General features: G+C 42.5%; 1 protein-coding gene across 9 annotated transcripts in view; it reads left to right on the forward strand.

Annotated features, from left to right (window-relative positions):
- Positions 1–20,021, forward strand: part of LOC126983086 (kinesin-like protein KIF19) — a 60,330-nt gene that overhangs the window by 5,778 nt on the left and 34,531 nt on the right. For all 9 annotated transcript variants that reach the window (XR_007735506.1, XM_050835585.1, XM_050835583.1 and 6 more), the window contains exon 2: positions 14,987–15,067. Coding sequence is in view for 8 of the 9 variants with exons in the window: in XM_050835585.1 (XP_050691542.1) it covers positions 14,987–15,067 (81 nt within the window). In the remaining variant the exon portion in view is untranslated. The remainder of the gene's footprint in view (positions 1–14,986; positions 15,068–20,021) is intronic.

The raw sequence follows: 20,021 nt of genomic DNA on the forward strand, positions 1-20,021 counted from the left end.
TTTACGCCAGTTCTGCATTTCTAGGGACATTTTCTCACTTCTGTTTGCGAATTCTCTCAAATAACGCGACTTCTCATTCCTCTTCTGGTTCCCTATTTCCTCATTTTACGCCATTTCTGGATCTCTAGGGACATTTTCTCACTTGTTCGCGAATTCTCTCCACTAACGCGACTTTTATATGACGCATCGCATCTACATCACCGCCGCAAATCACCTTCAGCTTTATTGCCATTTTCAACGCGCCGGACTCAATTATTTTTCCTGGAACTGATTAATTCCTGTGATGAAGGTGGAGTTGGATCGCCCTCCCGCTCTCGTCCTCCTCCTCGATCCCTTCCCTCGCCGCGACTCGCCCGGCGTGAGGAAGCGAGTTTATGAGCCTCGCGCGATAATCAAGTTTTCAAATTATTCAGAGCGAGAGAGGAAGAGACAAAAAAGGAGGGATATAAGATGAGAAATGAGGCTACCTACGTTGTGTGTGTGTGTGTGTGTGTGTGTGTGTGTGTGTGTGTGTGTTCGTAGCCATTTTTTTGTCATTATCTCGGTCAATCTCTCCTGTCGACATGTATATCGATATGTAGAGTCCCCCTCCCCCCCCTCTCTCTCTCTCTCTCTCTCTCTCTCTCTCTCTCTCCCCCCCCCCCTCCCCCATGTTCGTGAGGTACAAGCCCCGGCGGACGAGGCATCATCATTATCGAACATGCGGGCGTCACTGCAGCGGCATCATCTCTCCTCTGTACCGTAGGGGGCCGCTAGTTATCCCCTAATGTCTGCCGTGTACCGTAGTGCGGCTGTAGTTATGTCTTAAAGTCCTGGTGTTTATTGTATTGGGGTCTCTATGTTTGTGTCTGTACCGTAGGGGGCGCTGGTATCTCTTGAAGTCTGCTCTGTACCGTAGTGGGACTGTTGTTATTTCCTAATGTCTGATGTGTACTGTATTGCGGCTGTAGTCATCTCTTAAAGTCCCTGGTGTTATTGTATTAGGTCTGCAGGTGTATCCCAATGTCTGTTCTTTACTGTAGGGGGAGGTGGTGTCTTCTAATATCTGCTGTGTACCGTAGAAAGGCTGTATCTATCTTTCCATGCCTGTTTTGTGCCGTTGAGGTCTGAAAGTGTATCGCAATGTCTGTTCCTTACTGTATGGGGAGGTGGTGTCTTCTAATGTCTGCTGTGTACCGTAGAAAGGCTGTATCTATATTTGAATGTCTGCTTTGTACTGTTGGAGGCTTGTGACTATCTCCGAAGGTCTTATGTACTCTATCTCCCACTGTGTTTCGTGTCGTTAGGAGCTCTTTTATCTCTTACTGTCTGCTGTGTACCGTAAGGGGCTGTAGCTGCATCCTAATACCTGTCTTGTAGCGTACGGGTGCTCAGTTATCTCTTAATGTCTTCCATGTACCGTAGGGGGCAGGAGCGGTTTCATAATATCTGTTCTGTATTGTATGGGGTGCTCACCGATCTCTTAATGTCTGCTGTGTACGGTAAGGGCCCCGTATCTATCACCACTGTCTGTTCTCTACCGTAAAGGTCTTAAATGTCTGCAGTACATCGTAGGGAGATTATTATTGTTATTATTATTATTATTATTATTATTACACACACACACACACGTGGGAGAGTGACTGGCTGGCGATCACGAGTCTAGCGCGTGATCAGACCATGGTGAGTGAATGGAGACACACACACACACACACACACACACACACACACACACACACACACACACACACACACACACACACACACACACACACACACACACGTGCATATACACCTTGATTTCGCTTTCAAGGGTAGATATTTGCTCTTTTATTCAGGTAGTCAGCCAGGCTCTTCAAATTTAGGGTTCTAGTCGTTCCCAAAGTTTAAATCTAATATTTTACCAAACTTTCAACATTCAAATCGATAAATCTCCAGCAAACTCGTCCTTCCGACCTCTCAGCCGCCTCGAACAGCTGGGGTGTAACTCTTCTTTTTATTTCTCGTTCATTCGTGTTTTCAATGCAGAGATTAGGATTTCTTTTACCTCGTATCGGATTCTTAAATCGTCTTTTATTTCCCCAAGACTTCCGCGCGATATTATCAAGGAATTTATTTTAATCCGTGAATTGCAAACGACCGTTGAGGGTAAACATGTTTTGTTGTCAGGGTCGCGGGCTGGTCGGTGGCCGTCGCAGGGTGGAGCTAAATGGTTAACCTGCACGGCACTAAGTCAACAGGAAATTACTTGCACTAAAAAACTAAAAAAACATGAATAAGTAAAATGACGTTAAAAATTCAGAGCCACTCGTGTTATCTACGCCCACATCCACATTTAATGGCGGCACATCGCTCAAGATAATCGCTCCTTTAATAAATAATAAGCCGGCGAGCTCGGGCACAGCATGCATGTCATTACAAACAAATTATACATAAAAAGAACCCTAGCAGCGGTATATCAAGGCGCCTCATGACCCGGCGTTCCCCAAGGTCCTCCTCCTCATCCTCTTCCCCCTTCAAATGCCCCGCCTTCTTCACAACACCCCACCTCCCTCCGCTTCCTCCCCCAACGTTGCCAGATTGTCGTACTTGGCCTCGTATGTTTGCCGATTTCCTACCCCAAAACTTTCTCCACCTCAATAACTTGTTTCACATATAGTTATCGTAAAAATGGTTAATTATTGGTGTTTCTTAGCAATAGTTATGGGCCAGAAACCGGTAAATACGATACTCTGAGTACGATAATTTGGCAACGGTCCTCCCCACACATCCCTCTCCTCACCCTATTCCCCATTCCACTACACATTATTTATTCACATCGTCCTACTTCCTACCCATTCCCCTACTCTTCCATGGCCTCACTAACCTCCCCCACCAATCTCTACCTACCCGTACCCCGTTCCCTAGTGCTTCAATCTCTCCCCTTTCTTCCTAACCCTCTCTTTTCCCTGCCATTCATTCCACTATACCCATTTCCCATTCTCTGTACTGTCCTATTCCTTCGTCTCATGCCCCAGTCTCTCTTCCTGCCTCTCCATTTCACTGACCACCTATAGTTCCGTTTATCCCTTCACCTTTCCCATCACCTCACGTCACATCTCCTACGCCCTTCACCTGTCTTCCTATCCCGTCTTCCACGCTATTTCTTCCCCTCCGCCTTCCCATCACGTCATGCCCCCCTTATATCTCCCCTTCCCCTGCCCCGCCCCATTCACTTCGCCCCCTTCACCTCCTCTCCTTATCCAGTAAAGTTGTTGGTTGCCAGGGACGGTCTCGGCTGAAGTAAGACTCATTGGGGTAATAGTAATTGCTCCATCTCTATGATTACTTATTGGCGGGCGGGTAATCTTCTCCCGGCGCCCGTGTGTAGAGAGAATGAGTAATTGTCTGCAGGTTTAAGAATTGGATAAATACGAGGACCAGTTTTAATGACGCAAGGCTGCTAAAAATAAGTGTTATGTGCAGATACTAGACGAAACTGGTTATTATTTGCTTTATTCGTCTTGTTTACTGCCCTTTGTGTCTTGTTTTGCTTTTGTTTTATTTATCGAGATACTACAATGAGTGCTCTTTGAAAGTACTAGACGAAACTGGATTCTGTGATGTAATTGTCGTGGATACTCTATTTGTTTTGGTTTTTTCTTTGTTGTGTGAGTGTAGGTTCCTAAGGTCATGTTTTTTTTTGGAGATGCTAGACTAAACTGGATTCTGTGCTATACTTGTCCTGTACACTCTATAGGTTTTTGTTTTTTCTTCGTTGTATGAGTGCAGGTTCCTAAGATCATAGTTTTTTTTGGAGACGCTAGACTGAACTGGATTCTGTGCTATACTTGTCATGTATACTCTATATGTTTTTGCCGTTTTCTTCGTTGTATGAGTGTAGGTTCCTAAGATCATAGTTTTTTTTGGAGACGCTAGACTAAACTGGATTCTGTGGTGTACTTCTCATGTATACTCTATTTTCTTTTGCCGTTTTCTTCGTTGTATGGCTAGGTTTCTAAGATGAGAGGATTTTGGAGATGCTAGATTAATTAAAAAGGATTCGATACTCTTCTTGTTTACTACTTTACGTTTCTTGCTTCTCTTCGTATGATTTTAGGTTCCTAAGATAAGAGGGTTTTGGAGATGCTAGATTAAAAACGCTTAGATATTGTTCTCGTTTTGTTGACTATTCTTCGATTCTTTCTCTTTCTTTCCGTATGACTGTAAGCTGTTGAAATAAGAGTGTTTTTTGGATATACTAAATTAAAATAGATTAGATACTTTTCTCGTCTTTACTTCTCTTCGCTTCTTTCTCTTTCTTTCTGTATGACTTCAGGGTGTTAAAATAGGAGTTCTTTGCATTATATTATTTTCTCACTAGTAACCGATAATCAGTTAACAATCTTCTACAATACTTTTCGTTTTTCTTTCCTTCAGTTACTCCTTCACCTATTGATATCGTCTACTGAGAACCAGGTCACATGGGGTTCAGTCTGACTTTGGTTCGATTATTTATTTAGATTTCTGTTTACTTATTTATTTCTTCAACGATTCTTTCTGTTCCAAGTATAGCTCGTGAGATACGGTCAGTACATGCACTCACTGATACACTGACTCGAGGTTCCTCATTCTTCCTGGTACACTTGGTCACACTTGTTTACATACATCCAAGAGAAGATGGCGCCACTATAAACACTTGTCTGCGCCATGACGGGCTGGGGCCGACTACCATCTAGGCCCTTCAAGAAAAGCCTACCGGCGCTATAGGCGTACACGTAAAAAAATAAAAATAAAAAAATAAATAAAGAAAGAAATAAAGAAAACACAGTCGGCGGAAGACTCACAGCTCTTTGGACTGTCAGAAAGCTTACAAACAGGCCATGAGGATTAGAATTAGAGTAAAACTGGGTCGTTCTAAGAAGGGTTTGAAGAATACTGTCCTAACTGACCTGCATTCTATATTTACCCTTCCCTCAACGACTTCCATGAAAATTAACGTAACCCCAAAACAAACACAAGCTTCACCTTAACTCAACAGACCTTATAAGAACTTCGTGTAATCGTGAGTGTAATCGGCGAGGCTGGAACTGAACAATGGGTGGTAACAATTGCTTTCCTCGTACTGCTGCCATGGAGGTGATGTAATGAAGCTTCAGATTACTATACGGGCCTTGAAGGGTGTCATTTGGCTGCTCTTTTCTGCGTCACTTCTTGCTCTTCCCGAAACTCCGCTCCTGCAACAGTTACGAAGAGGCGCCGGGCTGTCAGTCAAGGCCACGTACCCGTTTCTATCCTGACGCTCAGTAGAAAGATTACATTATTCATTTGTATACATTTGTGCTGCGTGACCTCCATACACCATCAACCTTCGATCGTATCAGTAAGGCAGCTCATCCCATCTCATATACAAAGTCCCTGACCGCCCCAGATCGATGTTAAGCTGGAAAATCGATAAGTTACATTACTCTTTCGCTTGTGTGTGTTTGTGTGTGTGTGGCGTGACCTCTAAACACCCTCAGTCTTGGATCATATCAATAGTGGTTCATCCCATCTCGCATACAAAGCCCCCCGCCGCCCCCAGATCGATGTTAAGCTAGGAAATCGATAAGTTACATTACTCTTTCGCTTGTGTGTGTTTGTGTGTGTGTGGCGTGACCTCTAAACACCCTCAGCCTTGGATCATATCAATAGTGGTTCATCCAATCTCACATACAAAGCCCCCGCCGCCCCAGATCGATGTTAAGCTGGAAAATCGATAAGTTACATTACTCTTTCGCTTGTGTGTGTTTGTGTGCGTGCCGCGTGACCTCTAAACACCCTCAGCCTCGGATCATATCAATAGTGGTTCATCCCATCTCGCATACAAAGCCCCCGCCGCCCCAAGATCGATGTTAAGCTAGGAAATCGATAAGTTACATTACTCTTTCGCTTGTGTGTGTTTGTGTGTGTGTCGCGTGACCTCTAAACACCCTCAGCCTTGGATCATATCAATAGTAGTTCATTCCATCTCACATACAAAGTCCCTGCCGCCCCAGATCGATGTTAAGCTAGAAAATCGATGTTACATTATTCTCTCGCTCCTGTGTGTTTGTGCTGGAGGACCTCGTATCAATAAAGTGGCCTGTCTCATCTCGTATGCAAAGTCTGTCACCGCCCACAGATCGATGTTAAGCTAGAAAGTCGAAAAGGTACATTATCCTCTCGCTTGTGTGTGTCTGTATGTGTTAGTTGACCTCGCTACACAGCCTTGGACCACATCACTATAGGGTCTCATCCCATCTCGTATACAGAGCTCCCCGCCGCCCCAAGATCGATCTTAATCTTAAGCTGGAAAGTTGAAAAGATACATCGTTCTTTCTCTCTCTAGCGCGTGTGTGTATATATGTATGTATTGGTCGACCTCGCTACATAGCCTTGGCCCATATTAATAAATTGGCTCATCCCATCTCACACACAAGGCTTCCCGCTGCACCGGATGTACTCTGAAGTTGATAGGTTGAAAACTTACATTATTCTCTTGCGTGTGTGTGCTGTTTAACCTCGCTACAGCCTTGGCCCATATCAATATATTGGCTCATCCCACCTCAAATAAAAGGCCCCCTGCCGCCCCAGATTGACCCTAAGCTGAGAGGTTGAAAAATTACATTATTCCCTCTCCAGTGTGTATGGGAGAACCTCACTTCTCTGCCATGGACCAAATCATTTAAGTGGCTCATTCCATCTCGCACTCAAGACTCCTCGTCGCCCCAGATGGACCCTAAGCTGAGAGGTTGAAGAATTACATCACTCTTTCACGTGTGTGTATAGTAGGACCTCACTACTCAGGGCCAGTTTTACAGTCCAATACAGTATCTTCGTAACAGCCCGAACCAAACCATAAAATCCCATACAATCCAAAATGGTGAGGTCTTCGATGCCACACTAAATACACAAGACTTTTCCCGTATAGTTTCATCAAATTTGTGAACTTAAATATAAACACCAGACACTATACAAGGAAATTTCGAAGGCTTTGGTATTGGTTTGGGAGCTTACTAACCCATCATGGGGAACTGTGAAACTGGCCCTCAGTCTTGGGTCGTATCAGTAAAGTGGCTCATTCAATCTCCCATACAAAGCTCCCGCCCGCCCCAGATGGACCCTAAGCTGAGAGGTTGAGAAATTACATACATAGTAGGACCTCGCAACTCAGTCCTGGGTCGTATCAGTAAAGTGGCTCATTCAATCTCCCAGACAAAGCTCCCCGCCGCCCCAGATGGACCCTAAGCTGAGAGGTTGAAAAATTACATTATTCCCTCGCGTGTGTATAGGAGGACCTCACACTCACCTTTGGATCATAACAATAAAGTGGGTCATTCTATCTCACATACAAGGCCCCTCGCCACCCCTTAAGTGTGTCAAGGCTGAGTGAGGGTCGGTGGTGGTGGTGGTTGGGGGGGAGCTCTCGAGGTTTGAGGGCACCGCCGCCACCACCATACACATCACCGCGGGGCGTGAAGCATTGATCCAGAACGTGACAAATACCTCGCGGCACGAACGAAGGATCTCGGGCGCAGCGTCGTTGATCAGGATGAAAACACATGATCTCTGTTCCTGTTCCTCCATCACTCAGGATAACAGCAGAAATTCTATTTTTGAATGGACATAACTCAAACGGGAATCTTTCTTTCAGTTTGCCATTTTTATTTACAGTAATGGAAACAGCTCAAGGGAAAAAATAAAAGAAAACAATAATGAATAAAAAAGCCCGCAAATCACTGCTCCTGTAAAAAGAATTAAGAGGAATGGCCAACAAAGAGGTCAATTTCGGGAGGAGAGGCGTCCTGATACGCTCCTCTTGAAAGTGCACAGGTAGAAAAGAACATTCCTCTCCTTTTGCTAACGTTTTATATAGTTTTAAAATACAGGCCATTTTGAAGAAGACCCGACGCCATACGACCCAGATGTTGCGGCGCCAAGACACGACGGACCAGAAATCATCATCATCCTTTTGCTATCACAGAGGCCAAAAACGCATTCCTACCGAGGCAATAGGATTTTTTTTAGCAGCTAAGGCGAAAGTTCAAGGGCGTAAAGAATAATATATAAAAAAAGCCCGCTACTCACTGCTCCTGAACTATGTATGTGTGGATGTAGTGAAAATACGAACAGGAACCAGTATGCTTTTGAAGACGCGATGGTGACTTACAACGGTGAAAAATTAAAGCGATGTGACAGCGATCGAACCCCTTGAAAGAGTTATCACGAATGCCACGACTCTATCACTCAGTCTGTCAGCCATTTAATCAGCCAGCCAGTTAATCAGTCAGAAAGTCAGGAAATGAGTTAGTTAATCTGTCAATTAGTCAGCCAGGGTTTAAGGAAGTCAGTCAGTTAGTCAGTTAGTTAATCAGTCCGTCAGTCAGCCAGTTAGCCAGAAAATAAAGAAGTCAGTCAATCTATCAGCCAGTCAGTCAGTCAATCAGCCAGTCAGTCAGCCAGTAAAGAAGTGAGTCAGGAAATCATTCATTCACTCAGTCAGCCAGGAAGTTAGTCAGAAAATCAGCCAGGAAGTGAGTCAGTGAGTCAGGAAGTAAAGACGCCAATCAGTCACTCAGTCATCCAGTCAGTTAGTCACAAGCGCCGTTTCTATTGACCGCCATGCTTTGCTAAGATGTAAAATTCATCATACAAGTCACTGAGCTGTTGCCATACATAAAAGAGAACAAGAAATCTTTGCATACGGAAACGCCATCCACTGCAATATGAATGTAACTTTAAATAGGGAGGTAATTTTACACGCTCATACGCATTGCATCCACCAGCGACAAACAGGTAAAGGTAGAATATCTAGACACGTTTACAATTGACTCTAGCCTTTTTTAATTCTTCTATTGAACACTAACACTTAAATCGAGCAAGGGAAAGCCGTCTGCCTGCTCTCGTTTATCTGGTCTTATATGTTCGTTTTCTGTTAGAGAACTACACTATTTCGGGATCTTTTTGTGTCCTCTGCTCTATGCCCTTCATCTGCCTCCGTCTGTGTAATAAAAAGAAGAATATAGGTAGAATATCCTCAGAAAAATCAGTTCTTATGTAACATTTTGGCACGGTCAGCTCATCCACCAGTGTAGATAAGTATGGCCTCTTTTTGCATCCTCTCTTTTCGCGTCCTTGACCTTCCTCCTGCTATGTAAAAGAAAAAAGAGTATGGGTGTAATATCTTTAAAAAATCAGCTCTCATCTAACATTTTGGCAAGGTTAGCACGTTCACCAGTGTAGCAAAATGTGGTCTTTTTTTTGCTTCCTCTCTTTTCGCGCCATTGAGCTGCCTCCTGTGTAAAAAAAAAGAAAAAAAGAGTGTAGGTAGAATATCTTTAAAAAATCACTTTTCATCTAACATTTTGGCACGGTTAGCTCAGTCACCCCTGTAGATAAGTATGGTCATTTTTTTTTTTTTTTTTGCTTTCTCTCTTTTTGCGCTCTTGAACTCCCACCTATGTTAAAAGAAGAGTATAGGTATATCTTTACAAAATCAGTTCTCATCTAACATAGGCAAGGTTAGCACAGTCACCAGTATAGATAAATATGAGATTTTTTTTGCTCTCTCTCTCTCTTTTTACGTCCTTGAGCTGCCTCCTGCTGTGTAAAAATAGAAAAGTACGGTTTGAATATCTTTAAAAAATCAGTTCTCATCTAACATTTTGGCAAGGTTAGCTCAGTCACCAGTGCAGATAAATATGAGATTTTTTTTGCTCTCTCTCTCTTTTTACGTCCTTGAGCTGCCTCCTGCTGTGTAAAAATAGAAAAGTACGGTTTGAATATCTTTACAAAATCACTTCTCATCTAACATCGGCAAGGTTAGCTCAGTCACCAGTATAGATAAATATGAGATTTTTTTTGCTCTCTCTCTCCCTTTTTACGTCCTTGAGCTGCCTCCTGCTGTGTAAAAATAGAAAAGTACGGTTTGAATATCTTTAAAAAATCAGTTCTCATCTAACATAGGCAAGGTTAGCTCAGTCACTCTTACACGCGGCAACCTTATATCACAATGCGCTGACTTCATGCCATTGATCATCGCGGGCATGAACTAACAACTAACATCTGCGTTGCCCGCCTGTAATTTCCACGAATTATTAAACTCTATTACTCCAGGCGTTATATTTGCAGCGGGAGTGAAGGGAGTTTTTGCCTTTGTTTCTGTTATTAGCTACGGGAGGGAGGGAGGGAGCGGGGGAGTGGTGGGGTCAGTCAGTCAGTCAGTCAGCTGGTCAGTCAGTCATGGAGAGAGGGAGTGGTGGGTGTAGTCAGTTAGTCAGTCAGTCAGTCAGTTAGCTGGTCAGTCAGTCATGGAGAGAGGGAGTGGTGGGAGCAGTCAGTTAGTCAGTCAGTCAGTCAGTCAGCTGGTCAGTCAGTCATGGAGAGAGGGAGTGGTGGGAGCAGTCAGTTAGTCAGTCAGTCAGTCAGTCAGCTGGTCAGTCAGTCATGGAGAGAGGGAGTGGTGGGAGCAGTCAGTTAGTCAGTCAGTCAGTCAGTCAGCGGGTCAGTCAGTCCTGGAGAGGTCAGTCAGTCAGTCAGTCAGCTGGTCAGTCAGTCATGGAGAGAGGGAGTGGTGGGAGCAGTCAGTTAGTCAGTCAGTCAGTCAGTCAGCTGGTCAGTCAGTCCTGGAGAGAGGGAGTGGTGGGAGCAGTCAGTCAGTCAGTCAGTCAGTCAGTTAGCTAGTCAGTCAGTCAGTCAGTCAGTCATTTAAGTCAAAGAATCAGTCAGTCAGCAAGTCAAGTCAAGTCGTCAAGTCAATCAGTCAGCTAGTCAGCAAGTCAAGTCAATCAGTCAGCTAGTCAGTCAGTCAGTCAGGCAGTCAGTCAGTCAATAAGTAATTTAGAAATGATGTAAGTAGTTATGTAAATTTGTAAGTAAGTAAGGTATAAACAAGTAGGTTTAGTAGATTAATTAAGTAGATGCCCACAATTCATTTAATCTATACATGTAAACTCTTCTTCCATCAACAACTATCGCACTTTGCTGTCATACAATCCCATCATCAACTATCGTACATCAGTCATACAATCCCATCAGTTATCGTACTTTAGTCATACAACCTCACCAGCTATCGTACTTTAGTCATATAATCTCACCAGCTATTGTGCGTTAACAATCCCATTAGCTGTCGTACTTTAGTCATACAATCTCCTCAGTTATCGTACGTTAGTAATATAATCTCACCAGCTATCGTACGTTAACAATCCCATCAACTATCGTACTTTAGTCATACAATCTCACCAGCTATCGTACTTTAGTCATATAATCTCACCAGCTATCGTGCGTTAACAATCCCATCAACTATCGTACTTTAGTCATACAATCTCACCAGCCAGTCCATCCCTCTGCGTAAGCCTTCTCTGAATCTATAATGAGGTGAAGGATGGATGTGGAGGGAACGCAGTGGTGATGAGAGGGCTCTGAGGGTGGAGGTGGTGGAGGCGGTGGAGTGAGTCATCGTCATTGATTATGCTACTACGCCATCAGGAGAAACCGAGAGGATAAAGAATGACTGATAAAAAATAAACCTCACTCGGAATACCTTCAGGACTTTCTACTCCTTCATTTCATTTCTCGTTTCCATCTTTGTCCAATATTTTTCATCACCTTATTTCCTTTTTCTTCTATTTCTTTCCTTTATTTTTTTCTTGGTTTCTTCCCTTTCCTCTCATTTGGCTTCTTTGTTTTCCTAGTTTATTTACTTTTCTCTCAGTTCCCTTTTTTTCTTCCTTCTTTAATTAATTCTTTTCCTTTTCTTTCTTAGTTTCTTCCCTTTCCTCTTATTTGCCTTCTTTCCTTCCTTCATTTCCTTTTTTTTCTCCTTCCTTCCTTTTCTCCTCATTTTCTCATTTTTGCTTCTCGTCTTTCCCAATCCTCTCCCTCTTTCCCATAAGCTTTCTGTATCCTCTCCATATCCTTTCTTTTCTCCTACCCATAACTCTTTCTTCTCCTTTAAACTCTTCTTCGACCTTTACTGACTTTCAATTGTCCACCGACCTTACCTTCCCATTTTACTGTCTCTTGTCTTTCTTCCCAGACAGACAGAGACACAGACACATTCACACAGACAGACGCAGACAGCCACAGACACATACATGCATGCAAACAGGCAGACACGTGTTATGTTGAGCCAGAGCAAAGTCACGTGGGTCTCAACAGTCAGTCGATGAAGGGCGGCACCGCTACCACCCGATAATCTGTTGGCTGGAGTGACACAAGCTCGCGGACGCCTACACGTGGCCGGGCGGCGTTAGGGAATTCGCCGAACCATGCGAGGTCTCGGCGGCACACACGGCGGTTCGCGGAAGAGATGCACACAACACGAAGGCTGAATGGAGAGTGTATGAGGTTACCAGACTACTGATAATCAAAAGAAGGTTGAATGGAGAGTGTATGAGGTTACTAGACTACTGATAATCAAAAGAAGGTTGAATGGAGAGTGGTTGAGGTCACTAGACTAACAGTAATAAAAACATAAAGCCTGAATTACGTTACTATATTTTAACGATGAAAATGAAGGCGAAAGCGAAAGTATGCGAGGGTATTAGACTTGCACTCATAAACAGAAAAGTGAATCAAGGAGAAATCATGAATAGAACCAATATGCAAAAGATCACAACTCTAATAATAATGAAAAATAAGGCTGAATGAACGAAGACTAAAATAAATGATGAAGAGAAATAAAAGAAATACTCGTGTTGCTTTGGGATTATCTGTTTCTTTTATGGGAGTCACAGAATTTAGTGGTTTTATCAATGGTTAATTTTAGCTCTTTGATCTTCCTCCTAATTTGAAAGATCTATGTGAGAGAAATGTAAATCTCTCTCTCTCTCTCTCTCTCTCTCTCTCTCTCTCTCTCTCTCTCTCTCTCTCTCTCTCTCTCTCTCTCTCTCTCTCTCTCTCTCTCTCTCTCTCTCTCTCTCTCTCTCTCTCTCGTCCTGCCCTTGCAAATAAAACATAATAACAATAGCAAGCAACTAAACATGCCACACAGACACGTAAGACTAACGAAACTGTAACGTGTTTGGAACGTGTTTGTCTCCCATAACCTTGCTTGCACCCTTTGTCTCTCTCTCTCTCTCTCTCTCTCTCTCTCTCTCTCTCTCTCTCTCTCTCTCTCTCTCTCTCTCTCTCTCTCTCTCTCTCTCTCTCTCTCTCTTCTTTCCAATCTATTTTATTTCCTCATTTCTTACGTTTGTTTGCTCCTCCATTTCCTCTCTCTCTTTCTTTTACTCATATTTTTATTTTTCTCTTTCTTTTCTTCGACTTTTCCTCCTTTCCCTCCCTTTTCTATTTCCTTTTCTTCAACCGTTCTTCTTTTTCCTTCTTTCTTTATTTCTTTTCCTTCATTTACTTTCTTCCCTTTCTTTACTTTTTTCCTCCTTCCTTTGAGAAGAAATGAAGAAGGAAAGTAATTCGTCTTCCATTTCTTCTCTTTCCCCTCTTCTTCCTTCCTTTTTTTCTTCCTTTCTTTACTTTTTCCTCCTTCCTTTGCTCTTTCTCGCTTTCTCTCGTTTCCCATCCTCTCCTCTTTCCTTACCCCATTCTCTATTTTCCTCCTTTCTCTGTGTCCTTTCCTTCCTTCTTTTCCATCCCATTCTCCTTCCTCTTTCTTCCCGTTTTCTTTCCTCTTCCCATTTTCCTTCCTCTTCTTTCTCCCCATTTTCTTCACTGCTCATTCTTCCCATTTTCTTGCCTCCATTTTCTTCCGCAAGTCTTAAGTCCCCGTGACCTTAGCTTACACACGCACACACCACCTCACGTCATCTGTATCACCTTGCAAATTACCGGACACACACACACACACACACACACACACACACACACACACACACACACACACACACGAGCCTGGTCATTTGTTGTGGTTTTGTTTATATGTCTTGTAATTTCGGCTTTTTTTTTTGTGTGTGTGTGTGTGTGTGTTTTGTTTCGGCCTACCTCAAGTCTGTTTACTCTTGTTTTGTGGCTCGTATTCAAATTTGCGTGCGTGTCCGTCTGTCTTACGGGAACCTTTCGTGTGTGTGTGTGTGTGTGTGTGTGTGTGTGTTTTCGTCCTCAGTGATCCTTCCTCAGGTGGGTTTTTTTTTTTTATCTATGCGTATGCGTGTATGTCTGTGTATTATGTCGCGTTTCTGTCTGTCTGTCTGTCCGTCTGTCTGTCTGTCTGTCTGTCCGTCTCTCTGTCTGTCTGTCTGTCTGTCGCGATCCTCTCTCTCAGGTGTATGCGTCAGTGTGCTTGTGTCTGTGTATTATTTGTGTTCTGTGATACCTGTTTAAGTCTTGTTTTTTCTTCTTTAATTTTGTGCTATTTTTGTTCTTCAGTGCGTTTTTTTTTTTTTTTTTTTTTTCGTGTCCTGGAGCTGTGGCCATTACTACGCGGGTTCCATTAAGCTGTCATTGCGTATCATTATGTGGCGTATGTCTTGCGATCAATAAGCTCTGTCTATTCTTCTATCAACATCCTTCTGCTTGTCAATCCATATATCTTTCCATGTATGTATCTGTTTATCAATATATCTACATGTCTCTATCAATATCTATCAAGCTTTCCCACTGCCCTATCTACCTACATATCTATCTATACCTCTCTACTTACCTACCTGCCTGTTATCTATTTACCTCTTAATCTATCAGTCTTTCTCTCAATCAGTCAATCTATTTTTCTATCCGTGTGTCTGTCCCTATGTCTGTCTGTCTAACTACCCTCCTTTTTATCTATATTTTTGTTTATTTATTTATTTTTAAGTGCTGCCTATAGCCCCGGTTGGCCTCTTGAACGACCCCAGCCCGATAGTGGAGCGGGCGTATTTTATTTATAGTGACTCCCGTGATGTGCGACTCTTATGTACTTATCTATCTGTCTATCAACCTCTCCTCTCTATCAGTGTCACTATCTATTTGTCTAACTTTCCATCTACTTATCTGTGTATCTGTTTAACTATTTATCTAACTACATATTTGTATCTCTGCCTATCCGTGTACTTATCTATCTTGTCTCCTGCAGGTGGCGGTGAGGGTGCGGCCGCTTGCCAATGAGGAGAGACAAAGAGGCAGTTACCGTATCGTGGAGGTTGAGGACGACAAGGTGAGTGCGTGTGTGTGTGTGGGGGGGGGGGGAGAGGGAGGTGTGTGTGTGTGTGTGTGTGTGTGTGTGTGTGTGTGTGTGTGTGTGTTGTTACGCCTTGATGCCCGGCTGTCTGATTTGTTTTTTATGCTGTCCAATCACGCTGACTTTGAGGTGGGAAATAAGGAAGTGGAAGGAGGAGGAGAATAAAGAAGAAGAAGAAGAAGAAGAAGAAGAAGAAAGGAAGTAGAAAAAAGAGGAAGTAAAGGTCAAAGTTGAAGAGGAGGAGGAGGAGGAAGACGAAGAAAAGGAGGAGGAGAAGGAAAAGGAGAAGGAGGAGGGGAAGGAAAGGAAAAAAAGGAAACGGAAAAGGAAGAGGAAGAAGAAAGAAAGAAGGAAGAAAAGGAGGAAGAGGAGGAGAGGAGAAGAAAAAGAAGCAAAACAGAAAAGAAGAAAGACTTTTGCTTCCTGCAGTGAAAAAAAAAAAAATCACATGACCTCACAGCTTGACACCACACACACACACACACACACACACACACACACACACACACACGCACACGCACACACACAACCACCCTTCCTCCCCCCCCACACACACGCACGGTCGCAGTTTAGCAGGTACGAGGGTCACGTGTCAGGTGTTAAGCCTTACCTGTGTTACCCGCGAAGGTCAGGTGTGCAGTCATTTCACCTGACGCTGATTATCCCGGCGTTTGGGGGGAAAGAAAGGAAGGAAGGAAGGAAGGCCATTGGGTCAGTCTGCTGGTGGACTCTTTCTTGTTTTCTTGCTTGTTTCTTGTTTAATTGTTCGTGTGTATGTTTGTTTGCTTGGTTTTCTGTATGGTCGATTTGTTTTTTCTTGTATCCTGTCTTTTTTAGTTATGTATATTTGCGGATTTTTTTCTTTATTTGCTATGTATTTTATTTATCATCTGTGTAGTATTTTCTTTATGGATCCTGTTTTTACTCCCATTTTGTTGCTATTTTGTTTAGTTTCCTTATTACTTTCCTCTTCGCTGTGTTAATTTTTTTCTCTACATATTTTCCTGTGTCGCTGTTGTTTGCTAGTTGTCTGTATTCAATTTTCTGAGGCACTATTTTGTTTTCTATATTCCATCATTCTTTCCCTGCATGTAAACTTTCTTTCCTCTATAATATATTTCTTCCTTCCATGCCAGTTTTTCTCAATGTAATCTTTTCTTCTCTATTATAACTTTCTTTTCCGTTACTTTTCATTTTTGCAGGTTCAATTAAATTTTCAGTTGTGTTTCACTCCATCTCGCTGTTTCTATAATGCACGTTGCTGTTTCTGCTCTTTTGTGTGATAGCTTTCCTCTTTTAACGCAGTCTTTCTTTTCTCCTCCTCCTCCTTTTCCCCTCCTCCTCCTCCGCCAAGGTGAAGACTCGGGATTTCTCGGAAGTGAACTGTTACACCCAACTACGCTGTATTTCACGTGAAGGTCGGTGTTCCCCAGCCGCGAAAATTACCTGTCTCATTTCTGGCATATTTCTCTCTCCTTTCCTTACTCCTTTTCCTCCATACGTCCTTAGTTTGTCCTTCTTTTCTTTTGTTTATTTCCTTTCTTTCTTCCGTCTTTCCTTTCTTCCTTTCTTTCTTCTTGTTTTCCTTTCGTTCGCTCTTTCTCCTTTGCGTCCAGTGATTCACCTTTCCTTCCTTCCTTCCTTACTTCCTTCCTTCCATCCTTTCTTTTTCTTATACCTTCTTTTTTTCCTCATTTGTTTCATCTCATGTTTTACCTTTCTTTCTTCCTTCCTTCCTTACTTTCTCCCTCCCTTCCTTCCTTCTTCCTTCCTTTCTTCCTTCCTTCCTTCCTTCCTTCCTTCCTCCCGTTCTTCCATCTGTTACGTCTTCCCTTCCTTTCATTTTTCCTTCCCTCTTTCTTTCCTTCCTTCCTTCCTTCCTCCCTCTCTCCCTCCCTTCCTTCCATCTCTTTCGTCCTTTAAATTTCATATCTTTCATTTTTCCTTCTCTCCTTCCTTCCTTCCTTTCTCCATCCCTTCCTTTCTCCCTCCCATCCTTCCATCTCTTACGTCCGTTCCTACCTTTCATTTTTCCTTCTCTCTTTCTTTCCTTCCTTGTGCCTCCGTTATCTCCGTGTAGTGTCGTGGCGGACTGCATAGGGGGGGCTACGGGGCTGCATATCCACGTCCATTTCACCTGCCGTTCCTCACATCACTTATTTAACCTCAACCTTTAACAGCAGCGACAGGCAACGAAGCGCACCAATCTGTAGCACACGCGCGGCCTGTCTTTGGCTTCCCTGAATGAGCAATCTCGAACTTGTCTCCATTTAGAAAGGCGTTGTGGACGTGGATTTATTATGATAGCCTTGGGAGTGAATGAAAACCGGGATAAACAATGTGTATATCGAAGTTGTTCTCCATTTAGAAAGACGTTGTGGTCACGGATTTAGCGGGAAATTACGGCAAACGTGAGCGAGGTTATAGTCAAGAGAAGAAAGAACGCAAAAAGAAAATAGAAGTGATGAATAGCCAGGGAGGAATGATAAAATAAGGTGTAGGAAGTTGAGAAAAAAAGGAGTTAGGTTAGTAAAGAGAAGAAAGAAAGAACGAAAGAAGAAAAGATAAATGGCGAAATTGAATAACAAGGGAGGAATGATAAATAAGGTAGGAAGTTAGAAAAAATAGGGAATTCGGTTAAAGAGAAGAACGGAAGAGAGGAAAAGAAAAAGAACGGCTGAAGAGTTGAGTAGAAAGAGAGAACCATAAAAAGGAGGTAGAAACATGAAAAAAGGGAGTTAGGTCAATAAAGAGAAGAGCAGAAGAAGACGTTGAAGGGGACTGATATAAGGTTGAAGGGTTGAATGGGAAGGGAGGAGTAGGAAGGAGAGGAAAAAGGGTCAGGTGAAAGGACCGTAAAAGGTTAATGAGGGTCTTGAAAAGGTGTGAGCCAAGTGGGATATTGATCAGTCCACTCAGGTGTTTTCTGCACCTGCCAAGATGTGATAAATTAGTGTTTGAAGAGTATTTTTCTTCATGATGCAATGTGTGTGCGTGTGTGTGAGTGTGAGTGTGAGTGTGCGTGTGCGTGTGCGTGTGCGTGTGCGTGTGTGTGTGTGTGTGTGTGTGTGTGTGTGTGTGTCCTCAAAGCACGAACTGCATTTTTCATATAGTCGTGCTAAGTCATCTCTTTTGTTTATTTATTCGCCATAATTCAGCTTTTTTTTTCATCGGGGTGTAACACAAGGAATTAATAAAAACGTTTGTGCAGGACTGAAATTTGTCTCGATAGATTGGCAGTAAATCTCAATCTCTACAATGTTCTCAGTTCAGGAGCCACAACACAAGATCGCTACACAGCTTATCACTTTGTCGGCATCAAAAGTTCAACAGCACCACACGCACACACGGAAGGGCGTCCCCGGAGCCTGCGGCCTGGACCGAGCTCGACCGTTGACTTGGCTTCCCAGTTTCTGCTGACTGGGGAAATATATTGTGGTCTAATTTTATCATAATACTAATATTTTTGTTATCATTACTTTGGCCTTATATTCTACTAGGTCCCTATAATCGCTCAAGAGCTTTCGAATAATAATAATAATAATAATAATAATAATAATAATAGTAGTTTTCTTGCTTTTCACAAGTCTGCAGTATCTTCTTTTAATGCCAGCACACCCATTTCCACAAAGCAATTCTCGACTCGGATCTGTTGCATTATTCATCGTCTTTTCCTGTGTTTGCTGTTCAAGGTGTGCAAAAATCCAAAAAACAAATCGTATATTATTATTATTATTATTATTATTATTATTATTATCACCATCATCACTATACTACTACTGTTACTATTGCTACTGCTACTTCTACTACTACTACTACTACTACTACTACTACTACTACTACTACTACTTATAATTTGCCACTATTTTTCGCCAGATCTCAAGGAAAATAGCTTTCGAATATCATATGTTCTGCAGGATCGTATCAAGTCTTAGGAAGAAAAACGTGTATAAGCACGCACGCTCTCAATTACACACACAAAATTATGTAGTAACTGTGGGAATATGCTCCATTTCCTTCACTACTACTACTACTACTACTACTACTACCACTGACTACATCACCACCACTTCTGTCACTCCTATCGGAACATATAACATAAGAATGAGCCATCACGCCTTACCTGCCCGTGCTCCTGACAACACCTTGGGGCCGCTGGACAGGTAAGGTGGCAATCAGCAGCGGGCGTGTCCATTGGCTCCCAGCTGGTGTACGCGTGGCTGACGAAATCTCTAGGTCCTGAAACTATAATTTTTGCATTCGTTTAGAAGGCGAGGAGGAGGAGGAGGAAGAGGAGAGGTGGGAAGAAGAAAAGGAAGAAGAAGAAGAAGAAGGAGGAACTGGTGAAGAATAAGAAAAATGGAAGATGAAAAGAGGAAAAGAAAAAGAAGGGCTATAGGAAAATGTAAGATGGAAGGCGAGGAAGAGGAGAAGGAGAAGAGGAAGAAAAGGAAGTAGAGGAAGAAAAAGAAGGAACTGGTGAAGAATAAGAAAAATGTAAGATAAAAAGAAGAAAAGAGGAAGGAGGGCTATAAGAAAATGTAAGAGGGAAAATAGAAAAAGATGAAAAGGATGAAAAGGAGACGAAAAGAAGAGAAAAAAATGGAAAAAGAGGAGAAAGAGAAGAGAAAAAAGTAGAGGAAAAGAAAATTATGAAAAGTAGAGAAAAAGAAAAAGAAAAAAGTAAAGAAAATAGTAAAAGAAGAACAAAAAAAGAAAGAAAAATAAGAAGAAAACAAAGATAAAAGAAGAGAAAAAGAATAAGAGAATAAAAAGGAGAGAGAAGAGGAGAACACGAATAAGCGATAAAAAAAAGTAAAGAAACAAAAGACGAATGAATGAGAGGAAAATAAAAAAGAATAAAAAAATAAAAAAAAGGAGAGAGAAGAATAAAAGAGAGAGAAGGAAATATAAATGTAGGAAGTGGAGG

The sequence above is a fragment of the Eriocheir sinensis genome, chromosome 52, assembly GCF_024679095.1.
Source record: "Eriocheir sinensis breed Jianghai 21 chromosome 52, ASM2467909v1, whole genome shotgun sequence".
NCBI lineage: Eukaryota > Metazoa > Arthropoda > Malacostraca > Decapoda > Varunidae > Eriocheir > Eriocheir sinensis.